Source organism: Zootoca vivipara, chromosome 7 (genome assembly GCF_965207765.1).
Source record: "Zootoca vivipara chromosome 7, rZooViv2.hap1.1, whole genome shotgun sequence".
Lineage (NCBI taxonomy): Eukaryota > Metazoa > Chordata > Lepidosauria > Squamata > Lacertidae > Zootoca > Zootoca vivipara.
In genome coordinates, this window is record NC_142590.1 from 5,477,270 (window position 1) to 5,503,386 (window position 26,117).

Sequence of the window (26,117 nt, forward strand, 5' to 3'; positions counted from 1 at the left end):
ATACGCAGGAATATACAGTAATGCTTTTCTAGGTTGCATCAACAAGTAGTGTCCAGATCACTGAAGTAATAGTACCACTCTATTTTTGCCTTGGTGAGACCACACCTAGAATACTGTGTCCAGTTCTGGGCACAACAATTTTTTAAGGAGGATATTGACAAGCTGGAATGTGCAGAGACAGCAACAAAAAGGGTATTGAAAGCAAACCTTATGAGGAATAATTGAGGGAGTTGGGTATGTTTAGCCTGATAGACTGAGAGGAAATATAGCCATCTTCAAATATCTAAGGGTTATCACATGGAAGATGGAGCAAGATTCCTGCTCTGCAAGGTAGAACCTGAACCAATGGCTTCAAGTCACAAGGAAGATGATTCCAACTAAATGTCAGGAAGAACTTTACGATGGTAAGAGTCATTCAACAGTGAAATGGACTCTCCTTGGATGTTTTAAAGCAAAGGATAGACAGCCGCCTATCATGCATGATGTAGTTGAGATTCCTGCACTCTGCAGGGTTGGACTACAAAACCTGTGGGATTATTTCCAACTCTATGCTTCCATAAAATCCAGTGAAGCTGAATGATTCAGGACAGGTAAAAGAAAACGCCTTACACTGCCCTTGGTTAATGGAACTCCCTCCTATAGGAAGCAGTGATGGTCACCAACTTGGATGGCTTTAAAAGAGGATTAGATGAATGCATGGCAAATAAAGGCCATCAGTGGTTATAAGCCATGATGGCTATGCTCTGCCTCCATGGTTGGAGGTAGTTGCTGGAAACTGCAGGAAGGGAGAGTGCTCTTGGGTTCAGATCCTGTTTGTAGATTTCCTATACACATCTGATACAGCAGGCTCTTAAGTTCTTCAGCTGCACATGCAATTGATACCACAGTAAGCCCACAACTTGTGTGCATTTTTACGTGCTGGGCAAAAAAAGATACTTTGGCAAGCCAGCCCACCACTATTCTGAGCCCAATGTGCTTTGGCTAGACATGATTTTGGCTTTGGACATGATCTCCAGAATGTAACCCCCCATGGACTGTATTTACTCAAATCTAATGTGCACCTCAATTTTCAGAACCTTGAAACCCTCAAAAGGTATTTGCTGGTGAATGTAAATGTGCCATCAAATCTAATGCGCAACTTAATTTTCGTGACATAATTTGGCCAAAAAAGGTGAGCATCAGATTTGAGTAAATACGATATGTTGTGGGCGTACTGTATATTAAGGCTATACAGAGGTATTTTGCTCAAATACTGCTTTCAATTTACTAGCCCAAAGGGTTTGAGTTGGGAGCTAGAAAGTAAGTTTATAAACCAGCAACTTCTGTTCCTTCAGTTAAGTCATGAGAAAACACCAAATGATTTTATTAAGGTAACACTATTTATACAAATAAACTCATGCTAGAAAAAGCACAAATGATATGTAAACATTTGTTTACAGAATACTTTTTCTTTGTAAAGGTGCAAATGTTCAAAATGTAAACACAAGAATGCCATCTCTCAGGCCAAGAAGGGTTTTCCCCTTTCTTGAAAATCCACTTGTGTTAAGTTCCCCACCCACCCAAAGACATTGAAGATGTTGAAGTTTACAAATAAAGCTACTTTTTAAAGGAAATGTCAGTAAAACTTAGTTTTATTGGCATTCCTTGCAACTTGCCACACCCGATGCTACGATCAGCTCTCCTTTCTGCTGCTTTCTTGGCACCACAGGAATAGGACACAAGTTATACATAACTGTTCTTTAGCTCCAGCCATCACTGACCATGTTTGCTGGGGTTGACTAGAACCAAGAACTGCAGTGACATAGGTTTCCATCCTTACAGCCCACTAATTTAGCTACAGCCGTGACACAGCTGAGTTTTTAGAGAGGACTATGCTTTAAGGATAAAGATGGCAGCTTAGACAAATTCATAATGCTTATAATTCTAAGCATGTCTTTCAAAAGTGACAAGACAGGCATCGTTATAGATAGATGTAGATACCATTTCACTAAGGGCAAGTGTGTGGCTCTGAAGTACAAATTATTACTATGAGATAAAATAGGTATCCTATTTCTGATACAGTACTCTTCTTTAATCCAAATCAGGCTTGTGTATGCACTTAAAGTCACACTAGTTAACATTACTAGTGCACAAACAGTGAGAAATACAAAACAGATGCAACTGGAGCATAAAGTATACAACGGGAGCCAAGACATTCTCCTCCACAACCCGTACAGAAATGGACAGAAGCAGCACACAAATTTTGCTGTGCCCCACCTTGACTTCAGTGGGGCTTGTGCTGGAGAACTTCCTGGTAGATTGCTCAAATTATTATGTGTCTATTCCTTGTTCCACTACCATATTTTTTTAAAAAATTCTTTGTTCTTACTAACCCACAGTGCCAGCAACACCGAGGTCTTTTGTTGGCTAGCCCTTTGCTTCCAAAGATTTTAACTAGGCCAAAGCTTACAAACAGCTTCATTTAGAAAGCTGCATCAGAATTTTACTTGGGGGGGAAATCACATTACCATGATATCAACAATATGGTAGAAATTAAATGGAACAGGTTTCAGCATATATAGAATTTTCCCCAATGCAATGTAAAACTCAAGCAGCAGCAGCATCTTCCGCCAAAGCCCTGTTGAAATGAATGGGCTCATACGCAACTAATTCGTTTAAATGGAGCATATGGGTCCCGTTTGCCTTCCTCTTTAAACAAGGCCACGACTACAACTCCCATCATCCCTAGCTAACAGGACCAGTGGTCAGGGATGATGGGAATTGTAGTCCCAAAACATCTGGAGGGCCAAGTCTGGCCATGCCTGGTCTATGCAGATGCATTGCCTACCTCTGAATAGGCTCATGTCTTTGATGGAACTCGTATACAGCTTGCGGTCTTCATTGCTTAGAATAACATCACATTCCAGTTTCTTCATTAAGATTGTAAAATTAGAATGGGGAGACAAAGACAATGAAAACTATGTGTTCCAGGTATATTTCTGGGGTTGCTTGGTCTGGTCTTCTGTAACTAGTAGAGGAGGGGAAAATGCTTGCAACATCCATTATAGTCCCATAGAAAGAGGCACCAGCGAATAATAGAAATGTGATCTCAATTTTACTAGAGCCTCAGAGAGCTCAGCAGTCACCAAGCTGACCAGCTTCAATAGGAATGAACTCGGAGTGAGAGATTTCTCCCATTGGCTTTCTACCATATATGGGATTCACAGTGTGTCATTTTTATAACTCCCACTCCACCTCCAAGCCGACGATAGTTCATTCCTCCATACAGTCTGCAAAGGAAAGACACACTTTGTTACTCTGATTTAACCCCTATTCTTACAGAAGTGCAAGAATCAGATTTATGATAGTCAACATGGATGGTCTCCAAATGACTGTATTAGGGGAGAGAAATTCCCATATGAGAATAATCATTAGCTGGCATGCTTGTTACTAAATAGTGGGGTATAGGCCAGCAAAATATGAAGAGACTGAAGAAAAAGGTCTTGACATTATTTTGATGCCTAGGGTACTGTACTGGATGCCTAGGGTTGATAGGAATCTGTACACCATCTTAATAAAAAGGCTGGTTCAACCACCAAATCAAACCATGCTTTCATATTATGAGAGCAAGACTCAGACTTGTCTGTTCCCTTCCCCCCTTCATTTTGTGACAAGCTGGAGTTTGTCTTTATACCTCAAGCCCACACTGGAACCCATATTTTGGGAGGAATTCAGCATAATACAAGCAAATTGCTCTGTCAACAATCTTGCTCTGAATTTTCTGACACAGCCCTAGAGCTAATGGAAGCACACAGGGGGAAGAGAGGAGGGAAAGTCCCACTGCACAGACTTTCTTTGGCGGGGCGTTTTAGTTGAATCCTGCCCTAGACTGTGTTTTTCAATTTTGGCTTCTGGGCAAACCATAGTATTTCCAACTTTAAAACAGAAACTAAGGTTTTCTGTAGAATTGGGAGGGAATCAAAGTGCACTAAGGGAGAAGGGAGTGCATGAACTGAAATTCTACCATTTAATGCCAAAGCAAGGGTTGGCGTTACTTCTGAATAGTATTGTTCGAAAGACAAAATGCATCCTGATTATGATCTTTAAACTTCTTTACCTCCATGTGTTGGCATCTGGGTCAAACACTTCAATAGTCTTCAAGTATGTTGTGCCATCAAAGCCCCCTACAGCCATTAGCTGTCCATTCACAACAGCGAGGCCAACCTAGATAATGACCAAATAAGTGATTTGTGTAAGTTGAAATGTTGCAATACAGTCTAGTGTTCTAAACACAAGGGCTTCTGCAGAAGGATATTCAGTGGGGTCAAGTACACAATTTACATTTTTCCATCGGTGGAAGAGCAACTGAGAAGAAGAATATGGATAAGAGGTAAGTAGTTTAACTAGTTCATTGGTCAGGCTATATATCTCAATGCACATACTGTCTACATCCAGAGTTGACAGAATTGTACTGCTTCACTCCAAGTCTGAATTTTCTTTTCAGCCTAAGGGCAGCACTGATGGTCAGGCATTCCTCTGATGGCCACATATTAGTGACGGTGTAACGAAGGTATATACACACACACGCCAAACATGCAAGCATACAGCACTCTCCCTATCACACCCACCCAGTCTTAGCATTTCCAGCCCTCCCAACTCCAGCAGTGGAAGGGGGGGGGGGCTTTTATCCTGGAGGATCTAAAGAGCTGTCAGAGGGCTTGTCTCCAATCTTAGCGTTGTGCTGCTTAGTGTAGAGCAGGTATGACCAAAGTCCGTTTCAGGGGTCTAATCCGGCCCACCGGCCGACTAAATCTGGCTCCTGTGGCAGTATATGTCCTTAAAATCCTTAAAAAACCTCAACAACTTTGGTCGGCTCTCATGCGTGTTCACTCCATCAAATCTGGTCCTCTTTGGAAAAAGTTTGGGCACCCCTGGTGTAGAGGTTGGCGAGAAAAGGTCCCTCTTTAGAGATCCTAAAGCACTCTGATTGCTTTCCTAAAGAACAGAGAGCTTTATTTCCTGCTCAAAATGGAAGAGAAAAGCTGCAGTAGCTGGTAGGCCACTTCCTGTAGCTTACCAGACTGGATCCAGCGCTCAGGTTAGCCACCTCTGGTCTAAAGAATTCAAGCTTACCCCACTACGGCGTGACGTCATGGCTACCACAGGAGACCACTGGTTCGTTCTGGGGTTGTATCGCTCAGCACTGCTAAGTTCAGTTGTGTCATCTCTGCCTCCCACAGCGTAGATCATGTCTTGATATACCGCACAACCTAGGTGCTTACGTCGAGTGCCCATGGGTGCTATTGTGTGCCAGCGGTTCTCCTGAGGGTTGTAGCGCTCCACTGTGGAAGATTTGCATACATGGGTCAAGGGCAGAAGAACATAGCCAGAAGAAAAGAAAAGCCAAACACCAATTGAAGCCATTGTTCGTTCTCATTTCTATTCCTTCTGTTGCATCAGACCAAGGGCCCATCAACTGCGCTATCGTGTTTCTGATATGGCCTATCGGATAGCTCAGTTGGTTAGAGCATGGTGCTGATAACACCAAGGTTGCAGGTTTGATCCCCATATGGGACAGCTGCATATTCCTGCATTGCAGGGGGTTGGACTAGATGATCATCGGGGTCCCTTTTCAACTCTATGATTCTATGATCCTGGGCTAGCCAGATGCTTCCAAGAAACCCAAAAGCAGCCCCCACCTTTTTCTCCCAGAAGCTGGAAATCTGAAGTATACTGTCCCTGAACCTGGAGAAACTTCAGCTATTCAGTGGCTATTCAGTTATAATGGTGAGCAGCCACTGCTGTCCTACATGAGAATATTGAAAGTCTAGGATTTAACAGTTCTCAAATATTTGTCTTGGGAAATTGCCTATCAGATGGAGACATCTGCATATTTACTCAATTTAAATTAGCAAAATATGACAGTTTGGTAAAGAAAACCACCCTGAGCTGAACTCTACTACTACCAGCCCTTTCATTTTCTCAGTAAAACCTTCTTCAAATGAGTCATGTCAGAATTCCTCAAAAGCACCTGGAGAGTAAATTAACAGCTCTTGCATGGAGATACCTGTGTTCAGAGGTGACGTCCCATCAGAGCCCCCAACAGCATAAAGGAAGCCACCCAGCACAGCCACAGCCACCCCAAGGCGCCTTGTACTCATGGATGCCACTCGAGTCCATTTGTTCTCCTTTGGGTCATACCTCAAACAAAACACAAAAGCATCTCTCTCACCAAGTCTGACCAATTCCACCAATACCCCTCAAGTATCTTGACCCTGGTACTAGTCTTTATCTTAAATGTATCTTGGAAGGCACTGGTAAATATCCTGACCCCATAATACTTAAAATAAAGACCAGCAAACTTAATTATCACCTCCTGAAAACAGAATGGGTTCCATACCATATAGACAACAGAATGTTCTACCAAAGATAAACCAGGATTTGGGAAACATGGACGGTACGTAGGAAACCAGTTACTCATTTGTCAAGAGGGTCATGTCCTTTCAACTATAAACTGGGCAAGGTAAACAAAATAACGAACAGACAAGAACTAAACAATTGAGGGGGGGATATTATTACAATAAAGGTAAAGGGACCCCTGACTGTTAGGTCCAGTCACGGACGACTCTGAGGTTGCGGAGCTCATCTCGCTTTACTGGCCGAGGGAGCCGGTGTTTGTCCACAGACAGCTTCTGGGTCATGTGACCAGCATGACTAAGGCGCTTCTGGTGAACCAGGGCAGCGCACAGAAACGCTGTTTATGACAATTACTCATCTAAAAAACGAGAAAATCCTCCTGGCTCAAAATAGTACTTAAACATCAGATTTTAAATGCTTAGGTTGCTCTCAAAGCTCCAACAAGGGACCCTTTTTCACTCTACAATCTTGGGAATGAACTCTTTGCTTCACTGGACCAAGGACCAAGGCATGGGTGAGAAGATGTCGTAGCCTTGCTAGTATGGGTTACTGATGAGGAGAGCATACCATATTTTTCCGTGTACTGTATAAGACTATATTTTTTTCCTAAAATTTTTGAAGTTTAAAATAAGAGGTCGTCTTATACACACATAGTGCATAGTGCATTTTCTTAATTTGGGGTTAAAAAAATAGAGGGAGTCTTATACATGGGGGGCATCTTATAGATGGAAAAATACGGTAATTCTCAAACGAATTGATCCCTGAGGTTCTGCTTACTTCTCTCTCCTTTCTCACTTGACTTTTAGCATGAGTACAGTGGCAAAATTGTCACATTTATTGTCTCTAAGCTTTTTGGGATAGCTAGGGGTCCTTTTTTCTCTTTAGATTATGCTGTGTATGCTCTATGAGTTGATGCCTGCTTATATTGCAACTGCTGTCTGAAAGGAGCATTCATATACTGTCACTTTCGTTTCATGTACTAAACCAATCTTCCTTCATTCCTTTTTGTGAGCATAAGGCTAAGGGCAAAGACGTGTTCACAACAGACACACATTATAACAGTAGCAAAAGATTCCTGGCAGTGTGCATAGGAATGTGCGTGAGTGCTCAACCTCCCAACGCCTTTTTTTAAAAAAAATACCTTTCAACAATGTTAAGACAGGAGACACCATCCTGTCCACCCACAGCATACAGGTAGCCACCAAGAACTGCCACTCCGACACTGGTTCTGCAGGTGCTGGTGGGCGCTACATCACTGCTCCACTGATTAGTCTTTGGGTCGTATCTAGAAAAGGCAAATATGTCAGGTCTTGATGGTAATTTCACCTGGATTTCTTAAACCTTTTGCATTTTCTCATTGCTTACTGCCCTTTCCTCAAGACCTCTCATTGGTCGATGTCAGTAGAGGCTAAACATTCTAACCTGGACACAGATTAATCAATGGAATGGGGTACTCTTTCCAGAGGCGGTACCTCCTTTTCCAAGTTTGAGATCACATGGGATCAGGAGCACCAGGCCCTCAGTCCCTCTGCTTATGATGTTTAGGCTGCAGGGTTGATGCTGTGCTAAGTAAAAATGCCACCACACAGGCACAAGAGGGAAGAACCGGGAAGCTCAGCTGAGCCTTGAGGTCAACAGAAGGACAAAATGATCTTCTGGGATAGAATTTATGGAATTCTATCTAGCTGATAGAATTTATGGAACTGTCTGAACTGACCGCGAGAGTCCGAGATCGGGGAGAAGAGATGGTGGAAGAAGACTGGAAGAAATTTAAGATTTATTTAGAGAAATATAAGATTAAAATTGGACAATAAGGTAAGTGGTTATACAAAGATGCTGAAGAAGCATTAAGATTTTGTAAGAAGGAAATAAGTTTTAAATGTAAAATAATTATTAAAACCACCTATCATAGGCATATTAGAAGAAGAAATAGATTAAGGAGTAGAGAGTGTTGCAATAGATATGAATAGAAACGGGGAAGGAGGAAGTCGGCAGGGTAAGATATATATTGGATTAAATGTTAAAGATTTGTTTTTCTGTTTTTTCTTGGTTTTCGTTTTCTAATTTTATTTTAAGTCTTTTGTATTTTTTGTATCTTGTTCTTTTTGTAATTGTTATAAAATCAATAAAACATATTTTAAAAAAAAACACAACAAAACAAAATGATCTTCTGGGAAGAAAGCCGAAAGAGGCCCCTCTCCAAAAATCTAAAAACACAGTTGTGGATGCATGCAGCAGCAGCACATGCCTGACTTGTCCATGTCTACAGGCACAAACACCCGGCTGGACAGGGAGGGTTTCCCCACAGTTCAGCTGTGTACCTGGAAGCTGAGTTTGGGGAAGAGAGGAAGGGAAACGAGGTGCTGCTTAGTCTCCTTTCCCTCAGCCGAAAGCCGGAGGGAAAGAATTATGTGCTCCTTCCCAGTCCTGCTGCAATTCGCCACCGCTAATGGAAAGAGGGGCTGATACCAAAGTTAGATAAGAGAGGGAGGGCCAGAAAAAGTGGATCCCTGCAGTGTGTGTGCATGTGCCGTTTCTAACCTAAGAAATCTCTATGACAATCAGACTTGGAAACCTTAAAAGAAAAAAGCAATGTCTTCAGAGATGCAAATGGTGAGCCAGATACCAGAACCACTCCAAACAGGTGTGCATAGTGTACCATGCGTACAGATAATTTTTTTAAAAAATGCTTGTTTAGGAAAGTATTTGGATCTTGATCAATCATTTTTTAGATATATTGTGCAATGGTTACAACTTGTGGTGGGGAATGGTTCTCACACTGCTGCAGGAGTATTAGGTTACAGTTATAGTAGTCTCTAGTTTGCATTGTGGTTTGAAATGTTTGGAATAAGCTATCTTTCTCGTTCCAAGAAAATTAAAAAATGAGATATGGAATAGCAGCTTGCATGGAACCCGATTCAACATCCATTGCTATAATCGGAGCAAGCAGTTAAGCTCCGGAGAACCAGGAAAGTGTGTTTGACAAGAACTTACCTTTCCACACTGTTAAGATAGGAAGAACCATCATGGCCTCCCACTGCGTACAGAAGGTCATCCAAGACACTGACTCCAACACCACACCGCCTTTTGCTCATGGAGGCTACCATCCGCCACTCATTGGTTTGAGGGTCGTAGCGCTCAACACTGGAAATTGCATCCCCGCTGCACCAGCCACCCACTGAAAGTTGTTGGAGATAATGCAATGGAATGACAGGATATAATTAAATACATAATTATATTAACACTAATATGAACTTCTGGGGAAGAAAAATGGTGGACTAGACATCTGTTGTCAACACACCATCGACAGATACAATTATGTGGCAAGTAATGACAGCAAAGCCATAAAACTTGGTTATCACATTACCTCTGGGAAAACAGAGATAATGGGGATTAACCTCTAATGCAGGCACCCCCAGACTTCGGCCCTCCAGATGTTTTGGACTACAATTCCCATCTTCCCCGACCACTGGTCCTGTTAGCTAGGGATAATGGGAGTTGTAGGCCAAAACATCTGGAGGGCCGCAGTTTGGGGATGCCTGCTCTAATGCTCTGAAAGGCTGCTTTCCATGCTAAGGAACTGAGAAGTTTTTGAGGGACTTGGATGGGAGTGAATGACTGAGAGTGGAAGAAATCACATTCTTGCCCAAACACCACATAACAGCCTTAAGGAATATAAGGTTGGCTAAACTTCCCTTTTTTAAAATTATTTGTGAGACTGTCAGGGGGCGTCCACAAGGTCCACAGAAGGAGGGGGGACAGGAGATTGGGATATAGGGAGCCTCGGTCCCTTCTCTTGAGCAGCACCTCCTCCAGCCGAGAACACAGCCAAACACCCAGCGGGGAGGAGAGGGAGGAGGTCAGCACGGAGGAGAGAGGGCTCCAGGATGCTGGCTCTGAGCCCTTACACCACCTTAGTCAAGAGGGCTCAGAGAGGGAGACGCTACTTCCGTCGCCCCAATTGCGCAGGGGATTGAAACACAAAGAGGGGAGGCATAGGCTAGGGGTGTCCAAGTTCTTATGCTGGGGTCGAAACTGGAAGGGGGCACTCCTGGATTCTGAGAGTGACAAAGACAGACATAAACTTGTAACTCTGCACTGTACATAGAATGCACAATAAACCTGTAAATGTTCAGGTTGGAGTTTGTTGTCATTACTCGCGAGCAACCACCACACGATCCACACTGACAGAGACTGTTATAAATTGTGACGCATGTTATCTGTCTACCAGTTAAAATATACATCTAGAATGTGACTCAACTGCTGGCTTAAGAAAAGACGACAATTAAAAGGCTGAAAGCAAAACAACAAGATATATTTTAAACAGCTAAGAGGTCTTCCAACTGTTAGAAATCTTTACTGTATTTGATTTTTAACCCTCTGTCCCTCTGCTGAAAGTGCTGGTTGCACAGTGAAACTAAGTAACATAATTATGCTACTGTGAGAAAAGAATGTGCTCTGATAAGCAGCCGGGGGCTTTGACTTAAAGCAAAGACTGTAAGGTCTTCAGGAAAGTGAGTTGTTAGTAAGGCCAAGAACACTCAGTAATGGAAAAATACTGTTGGACACTGACTGTTGGCATTGTGCAGCAACTACTGGATGAGCAACTGGAAGAGCACGCAGCTGAAATGCACAAAATGGTGAATGAAAATGAACTTGAGAAAGATGAGGCTAAAGAAAACACAGAACCTTTGGAGAATAATATTGATGGAGGACTGCCAGAGTGGAATGGTAGTAGGAGGCAGTAGGTGGTGAAATGGAGAGGATCTCCACACAGGTACTGGAAGAGTGAAACAGTCAAACTGTGGAGTTATGATGTTGGAGGAGTGGAATGAAAACATGGACAGAAAGATTAAGAAATATTCTGAGCTGTCAGAGAGAGATGAAAAAGAAAGGATCCCGTGTACAATTTGGAATGGACTTAGAGGGAAAAGAATGGAGGAAGAGGAAATGAAAGGACCTTTTTTCTAATTAGGATGGAAAACCATGACCAACAGGAAATGAGAATGGAAGATACCCGTGTTTTTCCGAAAATAAGACACCGTCTTATATTTATTTTTCCTCAAAAAACAACAACACTATGGCTCATTTTCAGGGGATGTCTTATTTTTTTCCTCCTCCTGCCACGGCCGGCAGTGCTGCTGCGCCTATCACTATGTCTTATTTTCGCTTATATTCCTTGAATGCTTAAAAATCCTGCTATGGCTTATTTTATGACTACGTCTTAAAATAGGGGGAAACAGGGTATGGAACTGGGTGTGAATTAATTAATATACAATAAGTAAATAACTATGGATTACTGTTTTAATATATGGCCACAGCAAAGGGACTCGTGAGTAAATTGCTTCCCAACACTGGAGTTGTTGTGTAATACAGTGGAACCTCGTGTCACAATACTGTCCTCCTTGTGAACGGTTCGGATTATGAGCTCCGCTAAACCGGAAGCAGATGCTCCCAGTTGTGAACTTTGCCCCGGGATGCAAGCGGAAGTAGCGTGTCGGCAGCGGGTGGCGCCATTAGCGAAAGCGCACCTCATGTTAAGAACAGTTTCAGCTTAAGAAAGGACCTCTGGAACTAATTAAGTTCATAACCGGAGGTACCACTGTAATAGGATATTTTGTAGGAAAGAAAAAATGATTGAACTTGAGATGTCTGGATCCGAAGACTGGAAAAAGATCGCCTAGCACAGGCATCCCCAAACTGCGGCCCTCCAGATGTTTTGGCCTACAACTCCCATGATCCCTAGCTAACAGTGGCCAGGCATGACGGGAATTGTAGTCCAAAACATCTGGAGGGCCGAAGTTTGGGGATGCCTGGCCTAGCAGAAGGAGGAACAGCTGGATAGCATTCTGGAGTGAATACTTTGAATATTTTGAATGATCTTCATATATATTTAATGTTAGCTGATTATTGATAGTCATAAGAATTTTTTTTAATGACATCAGATATTGATTTTAGTTTAGCGCCTAAATTTTTAATCTTAATCTTTAATCTTAATCTTTAATCTTAATCTTAAACCTTCAAGATATGTTTTTTGAATTGTTAATATTTGTCCTTGTGAGCTGTGAATTGTGTTATATTATCTGTGGTTTGTACGAGTCTGCGGTTTTTATTTGATTTGTTTTGCTGAGTTGTGTTCTATGATGGGCGTACAGCCGAATAAACATCTTTGCTTTAACTGACAGATGGAGAATCAGAAACCCTTTTCATTTCCTTCTTTTCTTTTTTTCATTCCTTTATTATTTTCTTATTCCTGTTTCTTTTACTACATTTCTTTGCTTTGCTCTTACTTTTGTGTGTGTGTGTGTGTGTGTTCTCTGCTCTGGGTCAATGAAAGGGTTAACCTGAACTCAGGTTGCCAGTTGGGGTGGAGGTTTTTTTTGGGGGGGGGAGTTTAGAAGGCTCCCTGGTTTCCTCCCTCCCATTTTTCACTTCTTGGAACAAGAAAGAAGCCACGTGGCCTGAATCTGCAAGTGAACTGAATCTATCCAGAAGCGCAACTTTGTAGCCTGCATCTTTGCTAAGCCAAAGAGTAAGGAAACCAAGTCCTTTTACTTTTTGAGGTGTTTGGAACCATTTTCCATCTTTATTTTACTGCCAGCAGGTGGAGACTTGTTTGCTGTAACTTCTGGAAACTCTGAATAAAACATTCACTTATTTGGAAATCTAAGGATCTATGATTCATTCTAGCCAAAGTATTTTCATGGGGAACATTTGTTTAAAGGTGGAGAAGGCAGATGAAAACTAATCAAGTTTTAATGTGCTTGGAGCAATCGTCATTGTGCTTAACCCCTCACTGGAGAGTAGGAATCTCTCTTCCAAACCTCTCTCTCCAACACATTACTGCTGCTCAGCCTGGATTTTACCACATTTATACTGACATACTGAAGTTTGAGGTCACACACATTTAGATAAGTCAATTCTCCCTCCAAGTTAAAAGTGGCCCACTAAAACAGTCAGAGATCCTGTTGCCTGGAACAGAGCTAGGGCCCTTGCTGCCTTGCTATACTGTTGACCAAAAAATGGTATGCCATGCCTCCCTGACCAAGTCTACAGTCATACATACATACATACCTGCAAAGAGTACTTCGCCACAGCGGATAGGCTTGCGTGGTCGAGTTCTTGGTCCCTGCATCAGTGGTCGCTCTTGGGGCAATAGCAAATAGTTCTTAGCTTCATCCACTAGGTCCCTGCATACAGGGAAAGGCCATACAGTATTGTTACTGTGATCCAATCATTTTGCAAATTACCAAAAACTACTGCCCCAAAACAAGACACAATTTGTAATTTGTTATATAATCAAAACCCAAACACAGTTTAATGCAACATTTTGATTTCTTATCCTACACATTTTGAAAACGCTGCTTAAAAGCAGCAACACAATTAACATTAACGGCCATGTTTTAAAGGGGGAGGTGAGTCGCAGCATCCTGCTAAGTCGTTTGACTTGTCAGGATTTAGCAATGCAATTTTCTTGAAAGGAAAAAAAAACATCACCCCCATGGCATGTTAACTTATCAGACCATGCTAAAAATGTTTGATTAGTCAACCTACCCAAACCACTTCCACCTGGCTCACACCTGACATCATATGGGACATTGGGTACAGATACAGCTCCAGTACTCAACCCTGCTTGATTCAGCAGGTGAGCCAGTGAATTCCCAGGAGGAACCACCTGCCATGCCAAAACACTACAGAAAGCAGGAATGAATCCATTTGCATAAGATGATGTGCTTGGGCAGTTTGCCCCCCCCCCGGCCAAATCTGACAGGTGGGAGGGACAATCCTTCTATCAATCACAAGACATCAGACCACTGACAGGTCGGTGGTCTCACCCAGCTGTCAAAGTTGGGTAGCCAGGGCGGGGGAAGATAAAGATCTGGCCCATTAGGCCACAAAGGTTCCCTATGCCTGATGGAAGTTGCAATCCTGCACTGGCAAAATGTTATTGATCTTGGAGGGATTTACTTTACAGTAAAGATTCCACAAATCATGCTGTACCAGTTTAATTTGTCAACAGTACAGCTTTTTATATACTGGGCTCACACAAGTTTGTGCTTCTCAGAATCTCTCAACGCCACCCCAACAAAAGATGCTTGTGACAGAAGATATACTTTATGGGAAGACTGGTCATTTTAGAAAGAAAGCATTTTACATTATAGTAGGGATGGGGTGATCTGTGGCCCTCCAGATATTGCTGGACTACAACTCCCATCATCCCTATGGGCTACTGCTACAGTCTGATATAATGCCCATATGCAGAGCAGAAACACAATTAGTTTCATGCTAGAAAGAAAGGCTGCAGGAAAGTTATATGGTAATCCATCATTTAAAGTGACATGATTTTGTCAGGAGTGGAAAAGAAGAAAGGGTGGACTCTTGCACCCCGCAAGGGATCTACTAGAATCGGCTTTTGTTGTGTGAGCTACAGAGAATGAAAGTGCTATTTTTATTAGATAAATTTGGCAACTGAATGAAATATCCATGCACTTCTTTTTTCCCAACAAAAGATATTGCCATTACCTATTTTTATCCCCTTGCCACTGTATGCTGCATCCTAATTCCAGGTCCTAGAAGGGCACTTTAAACATTCCATTTCCCGATACAGTGGTACCTCGCAAGACAAAATTAATTCGTTCCGCGAGCCATGTCGTATTGCGAAAATGTCGTCTTGCGAGGCACCGCTGTATTTCCACTGTATATCCGCTACGTGGCGCTGTGGCTTTAGAAAAAAAATCCGTCTTGCGAAGCACGGCCATAGAAAAATTTGTCTTGCAAGCCACCATAAAAATCGCAAGACGCTTCGTCTTGTGAGTTTTTCGTTGCGTGAGGCATTCATCTTGCGAGGTACCACTGTAGTTTTTTGTTTTTTAACATGGCAGCCTGACACACAAAAATAGTCAAGCTTCCAAAAGATGAGTTGTGACAGAAGATCTCATTGACAAAGACTTTTTGGCTTTCAAAATGTAGGTGTACTGTGGTGACTCACCTGCATTCTTCATCACTTTTAATGAGCGGGTCAGAACCAACTGTGCCTACCAGGAACTTTGGGCTGAGCAGTGGCAGGCGCACATGTTGCAATACCTGCAAATCAAGGACAGTGGATCAGACGTGGGATGGGGCACCACATTGCTAAAGAGCACCTAGCATATGCCAGAAGTTATGGGAATGCTTTCTGTGAATCATGTTGTTATAAGATGTAAAAAAACCCAACATACTCCATTCACTCATCATGCCAAACGTGGTTTGGGCTTCTAAACTCTAGCGCTGAGCTGAAATGGCACCCCAACTTCGCCACCCTATTCGCAGTGGACAAACTAGATGACGATTCAGCAGATCTTGGTAGCTTTCTACAAATTTTGAGCACTGCTATGCAATGAGGGAAATAAATGCTATCTAGCACAACGGTTGGCAGGAGTGTTGTTGCTGCAAAACAGATGGTGACTGGAAGCGGAGGCGAGTCAGGGAGGTGGTTTTTACACTATTTGCCCCCTCAATCCTGTCCACAAATTATTCAAACCAAAAGTTCTCTGCAGAGAAAGTTGTTGCTCAGCCTTATTTAGAACACCTTCTCACTCAGCTTCAAAGTCTACTCCTGTCTCTATGGTACAGGAGCCTCTGGAAATGATGTGATGCCGTAACCATGGCTTGTCATCACATCAAGCTATAGTTAGCAGAAGCTTTGGTTTGTAAAGCTGCTTCAAAACCAGTGTTAGATTCTCTCTTGCTGGCTGATGTGTTGAAACCATGATGTGTTGCAAGTAGATTCAGAATAGACAGAATAAAGCACTTATTTACACAATGCATGATCAATTTAGAGGACAAGTAGATAGAAAGGCACCGCTCCGGCGGGAAGGTAAATGGCGTTTCCGTGCACTGCTCTGGTTTTGCTAGAAGCAGCTTAGTCATGCTGGCCACATGACCCAGAAGCTGTGGACAATTGCCAGCTCCCTCGACCTATAGAGCGAGATGAGCGCCGCAACCCCAGAGTAGACCACAACTGGACCTAATGGTCAGGGGTACCTTTACCTTTTTAACTACAAGTAATGGTGATGACCACTACTTTACATGCCTTTAAAATGAGATTAGAAAAATTGATGCAGAACTGTGTTATTCTCCCCTTGAGACCAGTTGGGAAAGGCCTCACCTTTGGGTCTGTGAAGGCACTTTCTGTTTTTGAGAAGGGGTCAGTCCCTCACCCCTGATGACTTCCTGCCTTTCGTAGAATCATATAATTGTAGAGTTGGAAGGGACCCAAGGGTCATCTAGTCCAACCCCCTGCAATGCAGGAATCTCAGCTAAAGCATCCATGACAGATGGCCATCCAACCTCTGCTTAAAAACCTGCAAGGTAGGAGCCTTTGTTGCAAAACGGTTGACTTCAGCAGGGTTCTGCACTTTCAAGGCAGCCAAAGCCCACACATTGCATCTAGCCCAGCATCCTGCTTCCCACAGCTGCCAGTAGGTCCTCCTGGGAAGCCCAAAATCGCCTTGGAGGCAATAGTTGCCTCCCATTGCTACATCCCAGCAATTGGTATCTAATGGGATGCTGCTTCTGAACCTGAATGTTATGTAACAGCCAATAAATAGCTCTAATAAAGTATACGTTTGCTTTTGATACAATCTGAGAGAGATATAAGTGACAAGTGCTCCTTCCTAATGCATTTTCGCTCCTTGGCCAGAATACTGGAAGGCAGGAACAAGTCTGTGTTTTTCTTATGGCTCCGTAAGTAAAAGACTAAAGTGGGAACTGATATTTCTCCCCTCTCCTCCCTCCCTTGTCTTCATCCACCTTAATAATTTAAGACTGCGTGTCTTTCTTGCTCATGCTGTCGTGGATGATTGATAAGTAAATAAATGTCAGTAGGTCCTGGCAAAGTCCCATCAGCATGCATGTCCTTGCGGAAGAAAAGTCCTGTAATCCAAAGGTCACCTGGGGGAGCTGAGGGCGCCTTTCCTGAATGCTGTATTTCACCCAGGCCATCACTGCATTGAAGACCTGCTCTTCGCTCCGGACATTCAGTTCATCACTGGATATGATGTCAATTAGCTGATTGGCTGGAAGCAGCATGAATTCCTCACTTTCCATCACCTGCAAAGAGATGCAAGAATACAGAGTCATGGAAAGCTCTTCAAGCAACCAGCAAGCATTATGAACTGCAGGTGCAAAGTCCTGTTCACCTTCTGCTTCTGAGTATTTTGGAACAAGCATTTTACAAGGCTCAGAAAGCAACATACTGGTAACTTTTAAATAACAATACAGGTTAAGTTAGGCTGGGCCAGTAGATAGAGTGAACTGCTTTGAATACAGAAGGCTTCGTTTCAAATCCTTGCCAGCTATGAGTTTCAGGCTTGTCTTGGGCCCATTACAGCCCCAGTTTTCCTATCTGGAAATAACAACAACCAACCCTTAAAAGGCAGTTGATAATAATAATGTACCAAGTTATTTATGCCTTCCATTACCCTTTTTTTTAATCAACAGAAACCATATTCAGGGGTGGATAGGAGGGTTATACACATGAATGGGGAATCTTAGCTATTAAAGCAGCTGCACACTTGTAATACAGACAAAAGCCAGAACAAAAAGTATCTGATAAAATTACCAACAGTTTTGCAGATAAATCTGAAAAAGCCTTCTTGACCTAGGCTTGAGGCAGAATCCAAGAGCATCTCAGGACAAGGGGGTGGGCTCATTTGATCCCACCCCTGTTCTGCTCACTTTCTCTAAAAATACACACAGAGGCCATGAGAACAAATGCACTTCAGAGGGAACCAGAGACTCCTAAAAACTGCCAAGGACTTAGCTAGCATGAATTACAAGCCTCTGACATGGTGCAAACAAGTTAATAAATTTGTTCTAGGCTCTGGGAGGAATCAGAGACTCTCACATTTGAAACAGAGGAAAGAACATTGACTGAATGAGCCCCTTGAAGCCTATCAAACTGAACTGTAGGAAATTTCTATAGTCGCTTGAGTCTTAGGGAAATCACAAAATTGATTCTATGAGGCCTGCATATCTTATGCGCCACCAATCCACATACAGTTCACCATGGACTTGGTCGGTCTATTGTTTTTGCTGTCTGGTTGGACCCAAATATTGTGACTGCTTGCCTATCCTCAGGCTTGGTAGGTCACAAGTTATGCAGGTCTGGCGTCAACCCAAACAGCTAAAACAAAAGAAACCTACTGCTTAAAACATGCAAGCTTGTTTTTGATAACCTCTAGAAGAGGGAGGAAAAAGAAACAACATCTATAATCTAGCATGTGAAGGGCCAAATTAGCTACATATCATACCTCGGAAACAGCCTTTTCTTTCACCAGAACACTCCTACAATGCAGTTCTAGATCAAGCAACTCAAGTACACTGAAGGAAGCCATGGAGACAGCCAAGTGATCTGCTAATAGACAACCCAATTCCTTGCTCACATAAACTCCACAATATGGTTTCCCCCCCCCTCTCCACTGTTATTTGCAGTATTGGTCAATCTTATATCTGAAGCCAGGGCCAGCACCTCTCGGGCGGTGCCATTGCCATTATAAGAGAACAAGGGAGGTGTTCATGATGAGTTCTGGCACCTCTTTTTCCAGAAAAAGAGCACTGTCTGAGGCTATGACATCTAACAACCGGCCAAGAATTTAACTTATATGCAGATGATGTGGTAGCACTTGTAAAAGACTCTAAGAAAGCATCCATTTTGACAGAATTACGAGCCTGGTAGATGAAGGGAATGCTGTGGATATAGCCTATCTTGATTTCAGCAAGGCCTTTGACAAGGTGCCCCATGATCTTTGAGAATTCATTAAGCTAACGGTCTGTGAGCACCTAGAAAGGAGCGCTGTGATCACTAAAAGTCAGCATGGGTTTCTGAAAAATAGGTCATGTCAGACAAATCTGATCTCATTTTTTGACAGAATTACAAGCCTGGTAGATGAAGGGAATGCTATGGGTATAGCCTATCTTGATTTCAGCAAGGGCTTTGACAAGGTGCCCCATGATATTCTTGTAAAGAAGCTGGTAAAATGCGGTCTTGACAATGCTACTATTCAGTGGATTTGTAACTGGTTGACTGACCGAACCCAAAGGGTGCTCTTCTGCTTTTCTATCATCAATGTCATCAAAGATGACAGCCAGTCAATTGATTTGAAAAATATGCAGGAAGTGCACAAATTAATGTCTTTACTCAAAAACAAAGACACACATGATGCAAGATAGAATCAAGGACTGAACTTCAGCCTGTATATAGAGGATTCCAATTTGGAATGCTTCCACATTTTTTTTAATTAAAAAAAACCCTTACTTATCGGGAAGCAAGGTTCTAGGACCAACTCTTTCCCTGTTTTGGTGATTTTCTAACTGCAGGGACATTTCAGAAAAAAATGCCGAGGAGTGCTCAGAAGTGGTATAAATTCCTTTGTTTGTGTAGACCAGGCCTTAGAGGCAAATGGACCACTTACCTCTTGAAAGTTATGTTGGGTGAATTTGTCAGCAATTCTCAGAAGTTCTCTGCAGGAGTGGGTATCAGCAAATGCTCGGATGCCAAGGCAATTGGAAGGATCCAACTGTCTTTTCAGGAACTCACAGCAGGCCTCTTGGATCTCAGCTAGCTGGAGGAGGCAGGCAGCTGGCAATAACGTCTGAACGTTGCCCTCTTCCACTGTGATCTGGGATGTGTACGCAAAGTCAATCAGAAGCTCCATGGCCCTTTCATCAATGTCTCTTATTACCACCTCAGTTTGCCGGCTCTCTGCAAGCTCCCCTGTGAACATTGCTCGGAAGTAAGGGCTGCAAGCTGAGAGGATCACCCGGTGGGCATAGATTTTCTTGGCCCCCACAACCAACACCACATCGCACAGCTCCCGGTGCTTCCGCAACAGGTTTATGACCTCCAGTGTTTGCCGGGGGTGCTTGTCTGAGATGTAAGGCATGCGAGCAGGCTGTGGCACTCCTTCCGGGAGCTTGTTGGGATCTCCGAGAGTGCAGCGGCTCGTTACATCCATTCCTGTTTCGCCTGCTCGATTACTGGCACACCTGGAAAAGGAAAATACCAGTGATACTAATGGGCAATTTTGGGGGCACAGAGGGGCAGGCAGGGAAAGAGAAGAAAAGTCCTGTTGTGCAAGTGAAAGTTATTGTGCAGGCCTTCCTAGGAAGACGCTGGTTAGTTGAATTTCACCCACATACTTTCTCCTTAAATACATTCAGCTATTATCCTATTAAAAATAGTTAATGCAACTCTTAGCTTCACTATCACCAGCTGAATTTTGCGATTTAAAAATGGTTAACAGCAAGAATTGCCAAGCACTGACTCAGCTCAGTCTGCACACTAAAACCTAGTTTTTTTGTGCTATGGTGTGCTGTGAAATCTGAATTAACGAATACAGTGGTACCTCTACTTATGTGCCCCTCGTTACATATCCTTCGGGAGACGCATGTGGCAAACCCGGAAGTATATTTCACTGCACGCACATGCGCAGTAGTGCTCTATCGCACCGCACAGATGCGCAGAACAGGCACCTCCGGTTGAAGAAACCTCAGGATCTGACCGGAGTTCTGGAACGCATCCCGTCCGCAACCGGAGGTACCACTGTAGTTATAATTATCACTCCCATCTCAAGAGGCAACTGCACCACAGAAACAGGTGTACTGAGCAGAAAGAAAATGAGAAGCAAATCTAAATCATTCTTGTCTCTGTGTACACATAACTTAAACATGGTTTGGGTTCTACTCTGTGATTAGTATAAACCATGATTTGGTTTAATGTCTGAATTTAACCTACGGTAATTTCTCTTTCTGCATCTTACCTGCGCATTGGCTTTCCGTCCATGCACTGCAAAGAGAAGTCTTCAACCTAAACTTCTGTGTCAGTGCTAAAGAAAAGAATGAAATAGTGTGTGACAATCCACTCTACCGATCTGTAATCCATGAGTAGTATAATGTGGGCACAGAGTAAATCCAACGAAATCAGTCGACTTAGGTTAGCTATGACCAACTTAAATCTATTTGCTGCAATAGGTTTACTAAGAGTATAACTTAGTCAGATATAACTCCTCATGCTGTATCCAATGCTGCAGTTCCAATATTGCAAGAGTTCCAAAGTGTGCAATGGGGTTTCCTCTTCTGTCCCCTCTAGCCCCCCAAAGACCCGCCAGAGGGCACACGGGGGCGGCGAGGAACTAGAGGTCTCATTTCCTAAATACACTGACCAGGGAGTAAGCCCATTAGACACAATTACTATTTATTACATTTATACCCTGCCTTCATTGATGCAGATTTTTTAAAAAAAGAATTAGAAGTTTCTCAGGCAATTCTTCTTTAAGATGTTCAAATTGCCAAGCTTGCTTAATATTTTATTTCCATTTGGTGTCCATATTGGCCTGGTTCACATGTCACTTTAAACAGTTAAGCTTAACTGTGGTTTAAAGGTGGATGCACAGTGTGTTGGTATGCAAGGAGAAGTTTGTGGCTGCTTCATTCCCCTGCTGCTGCACTGCAGGAATGGTTTAAGCCCAGGCTCCTGGTTTATCTTGCTCCAAGTTTGGTTCAAAGCTGCAAGCAAGGTTTGTTTTTTGCTTACAGCTCATGGTTTATTTGGAAGAGGCAAACCATGAATACAGCTTTTGACAAAGCACTAAGCCAAACCATGTCTTAGTTTCCTTAGTGCAGCAGGAGTGAGGGAGAATCTTCTCCCCATGTACTAGCGCAGTGTGCTTTCACTTTTAAACTAAGGTTAATCTTAACTGTGGTTTAAAGTGGCATGTGAAAATGTGCACCCCCTTGAAGGCATAAAAGTAAAATAAACATTCCCATAATATACACAACATAGAACTGTAAAATCCAAGAGTTGGAAGGGGTCCCGAGGGTCATCTAGTTGAACCCCCTGCAATGCAGGAACCTCAGTTAAAGCATCCCTGATAGGTGGCCACCCAACCTCTGCTTTACAACCTCCAATGAAGGAGCATCCACCACTTTCTGAGGGAGTCCAGTCCGCTATCATACAGCTTTTACCCTCAGAAAGTGATTCCTGATACAGTATTTACATTTATATTTCACCTTTCCTCCAAGGAGCTCAATATAGCATGCACACTCTCCCCCTCCAAATTTTATCCTCAGAACAACCCTTGAGGTAGGCTAAGCTGAGAGATGGTGAATGGTCTAAGGCAGGCATCCCCAAACTTCGGCCCTCCAGATGTTTTGGACTACAATTCCCATCTTCCCCGACCACTGGTCCTGTTAGATAGGGATCACGGGAGTTGTAGGCCAAAACATCTGGAGGGCCGAAGTTTGGGGGTGCCTGGTCTAAGGCAGAGCTGGTCTGTCCATGAAGCAGACTGAGGCAGAGAAGTGAGGAGAAGTGGCTGCGGTGACTTCTGGCGAGATTACATAGGAGTCCCTGGAGGCCTCTGCACCCTCTTGCAAGGGCTCTTGCAAGATCACACTGCAGTCACAACTGTGCACCCCTGGTGAGCAAGGCTTTGGCAGGGGCAGCAAGGGGGGTGTTTGCCTCAGGCGGCAAACCAGATAGACCACCCCTGGACTAAGGTCACCCAGAAAACTCCATGACGCAATGGGGATTTGAACCCTGCTCTCCTAGGTGTCAGCCTGATACTCCAAACACAAGGCCACCACACTTGCATTCCCACGGAAGACACAGGCAGTCCAGGAAAGCCCCATTCCTTCACACGTATCCCCAAGGGGTCTATTTTACAAGAATTTGGCTGTTACATGCAATGCTGTTGACAATATAAAAGTACAATGAAACAGTTATTAGAAAAAGGATTTTTAAAATTTATATACAGTACAGTACTCTCCTTATCTAGTAGTCAGAACATCAGGGCAGAGTCTACCTGAAGCAGAACTTTATACTTATCCATTACCATATCCAAAGTAAAAGTATCATGTCCAATTATGGATTTAAAACATTAAAAAGCACTTCAGCTGTCATAACTCATATTAAAAGAAAAAAGAAAACAGAGATTGGTGAACGAAACATGTTTACAGTCACTCACCTTGCTATGAAGTTGAGGTAATTCACAAGCCCTGAATAATCAAGAATTCCTGCCTTCTATTCATTTTATCCATTGAGATCAACAGGACTGGACACAAAAAAAAATTTGATGAGTGACCACAAAGGTGCCTAAAGGTGCACAAAGGTGCTTACAACACATAAGAATTTGAAATGTTTTACTTATTCTATACCAAAGCAGCACCTGCAGAATAGAACTCTAGCACTTTTTCAGCCCTGGAAAAATAAGGTTTCCCAAAAATAGGGCTAGGCACAGATCCTGATGACGATTGGGCCTCAAAGACAAGTGATAGAGTATCACATGACTAACAGGTAGGTTGTCCCATCCACCTGTTAAAATCCCTCACACAGGTATGTAAGTCTCTCAATGCTCTGCCTTTAAATAATCAATACCACTGGTTTTAAAAGGCTGAAAAGCAGGGATTAAATCTTGCTGCCTAGGTTGTGTGGTCCTGTTCCCTACTGGGAATAGGGTATGCCACCAATGCAGAAATTAGCTTTGTTCTCTCCTTCCATCAGCAGTGATGTCAACTGATAGTGGGTGGGCATGGTCTGAGGGAAATGACCTCACTGGAGGTGGGCCAAGATTGGCCTGCAGGCTGTAAATTCCACATTCCTACCCAAAAATATATCAGATAACCTGAATGGGATGCAGAAACTAGGCACCAACAGAGTGAATCTCAGATTCCCAAAGAGATTGACATGCACAGGCAATGTCTAAGGTAGCAAATCCTATCCACTGATTTCTGGAAGCAAGACCCATTTGATGCAATGGAACTTCGTTTTGAGTTGGCATGTAAAGGATTATGCAGCCAATCACTGCAGAAGTTTGGGAAGCTGTCAGAGAAGGCAAATCTTCTAAAAGCCCAGGAACCAAACTGATGCATCATCGAAGGCCAAAATAAATAAATAAATCCCATGGACTACTAAAGCCTCCCCATGGTACTCAGTGCCTCCTTGGTCTGATGCAGCCAGCACTGTATCCCCCCGCCCTCACCCGCTTTAAGTCCATCTTCCAGTTTGGTCACCTCAAACCACCTGACACATTCTAGGGTCCATTCACCTTCACCTCTCTGCTTCTTGCCTTGGCACAGGAGCATGTCTGCGGGATGACTAAACAAACAAACAAAATCCGTGGAGGGAGGGCGTTCATCAACGGCGACAGCTAAATGGAGCCTCCACGTCAAGAGGCAGTATACCCTGCAGGGGCCAGGAGCAATGCGAAGAGAGAGCTGCTGCCTCCGTGCCCTGCGGACGGGTTTACAGGGGAAGCACCTGGCTGGAAGGGAGCAGGGCCCTGGGATCGGCGGACCTTTGGCCTGAAGGGCTCTTGTAAGCGCTCTCCCTTTCGCGTCCCCCCCCCCCAGCCCTTCCCTCGCACACGCCCCCCGGCTCCCCCCCCCCGAGCCCCGAGCCCTCCTCCGCCCCGGCTGCCTCGAGAACCGACCTCGCAGCGGAGGCGAGGCGGAGCAACGGGGGGTGGGGCGGGGCGGCCTTTCGAAGAGTCCTTCCCGGCTTCTTTTGGCACTGCAGCGGCTCCCGCAGCTCCTGCTGGTCCCGGAAACTGCCGGTAGGAGCCGCGCACGCAGCGCACACACCCCGCCCCCGCGCCCCCCCGCCCCAAATCCGTGTGCACCACCGGCCGGAAGCCGCCCGTTCCTGTTAGGTGTCCGTTCGGGAACGGCGTACTGCCGCGCGGAAGTTCCGGCCTCAGGGAGTCCCGCGCCGTTGCTATGGCGACGGCATCCGCTCTTGCGCTGCGGCTTGCAGGAAGCGCGGAGGCGAAGGAGGAGGTCAGAAAAAGCGGGGCGAAGAGGGTGAGGGATGAGCGGCGGGGGAGAAGAGTGCTAAAAAAATACATGGGATTTTAGTCAACTGACTTTTACTCAGTGTAGACATATCAAAATCAATAAACCTATGTCGTTGTTAATGGCTCTATTCTGAGGGAAATAATGCAAAAAACATTCTTGTTCAGGCATGCCTACCCACAGGCTTAGAAAGTTGGGGTGATTTTAATCTGCTTAAAACATACAAAAGTTAAAATACTCAAAAGTATGGTTGTGAATTTCCCCTCAAACTTATTGTTTTATCTTTTTATCTTTTTCACAATCAAGTGGGGTATAAATTTTATGAATTTTTTTAAAAAGTTGCTTGAATACAAACCCTGTAGTTTTGCTATCAGGCAGGATGATCTGAGTGTTCAGAAAGTTATTTGGTGTTTATATTTTATTTTATTTTCATTTATTTATTTAGCATCAGTCACATACCATTGGCACATTTACAAAGAACAAAGGCCTCTGCCTCAAAAGGGACTTCTTGTTGTCAAGCTATGGGCACAAGACTTCATTTCAGTTAGACTTCCTCACAGTGGAGAACATGTCAAAGGCTTCATGGAGAGGTTGGCACTTGGCAATCTTAGCAGAACACAGAGTAGCCTTTTCCAGCTTGGTGCTCCCAAATGTTTTGTACCCCAAATCTCATCATTCCAGGTTACACTGGCTGTACAAGAGGGATACAAATACAAAATATAATAATAATAATAATAATAATAATAATAATAATAATAATAAATAGATTTGGTACATCTTGAATGGGACTGACAAATACGTGTACTTCATTTCTTAGGGAAAACCCCCAAAAGGAAACACAGGCCCTGGGTATAGCACACATGCATCCCCTGGAATCTTGCACAGCTCAT

General features: G+C 43.5%; 2 protein-coding genes across 13 annotated transcripts in view; one reads left to right on the forward strand and one right to left on the reverse strand.

The window, feature by feature from the left end:
• Positions 1 to 1,329: 1,329 nt before the first annotated feature.
• Positions 1,330 to 25,135, reverse strand: KLHL20 (kelch like family member 20). Of its 5 annotated transcripts, none has more exons than XM_088674853.1 (14): positions 24,867 to 25,087; positions 24,448 to 24,532; positions 23,403 to 23,489; positions 21,198 to 21,263; positions 19,851 to 20,424; positions 17,329 to 17,487; positions 15,386 to 15,480; positions 13,471 to 13,586; positions 9,391 to 9,574; positions 7,538 to 7,681; positions 6,047 to 6,180; positions 5,113 to 5,321; positions 4,097 to 4,203; positions 1,330 to 3,269 (listed from the first exon to the last, which is right to left on the reverse strand). In XM_088674853.1, exons 4-14 carry the CDS (start codon positions 21,218 to 21,220, stop codon positions 3,185 to 3,187), a joined length of 1,830 nt encoding a protein of 609 aa, XP_088530979.1. In that variant the 5' UTR covers positions 21,221 to 21,263; positions 23,403 to 23,489; positions 24,448 to 24,532; positions 24,867 to 25,087; the 3' UTR covers positions 1,330 to 3,184. The 5 variants fall into 5 exon arrangements, with proteins under 5 accessions (XP_088530979.1, XP_088530978.1, XP_034977949.1 ...); XM_088674852.1 differs by having other exon boundaries at positions 24,483 to 24,532; positions 24,867 to 25,080; XM_035122058.3 differs by lacking the exon at positions 24,448 to 24,532 and having other exon boundaries at positions 24,867 to 25,135.
• ANKRD45 (ankyrin repeat domain 45) overlaps positions 24,528 to 26,117 on the forward strand; it is a 32,479-nt gene continuing 30,889 nt past the window's right edge. For 3 of the 8 annotated variants that reach the window (XM_088674854.1, XM_088674855.1, XM_088674858.1), the window contains exon 1: positions 25,138 to 25,236. In XM_088674854.1, coding sequence (XP_088530980.1) covers positions 25,153 to 25,236 — 84 coding nt within the window. In that variant the 5' untranslated portion in view covers positions 25,138 to 25,152. Of the gene's footprint in view, positions 24,752 to 25,056; positions 25,237 to 26,117 lie in introns of those variants that run through there. The other 5 variants (XM_060276601.2, XM_060276603.2, XM_088674857.1 and 2 more) reach the window with 4 other exon arrangements.

Bases quoted from the DNA above. Each gene is read 5' to 3' on its own strand.
- KLHL20 (XM_035122058.3), bottom strand. From the start codon at position 21,220: ATGGACGGAAAGCCAATGCGCAG. The intron at 6,181-7,537 runs GTATTTTTTTTA...GTTTTGTTTGAG, and splicing joins TGTCTTAACATTGTTGAAAG to GTATGACCCAAAGGAGAACA. The intron at 5,322-6,046 runs GTATCTCCATGC...AATCTTCCACAG, and splicing joins GACGTCACCTCTGAACACAG to TGGAGCGCTACAACCCTCAG.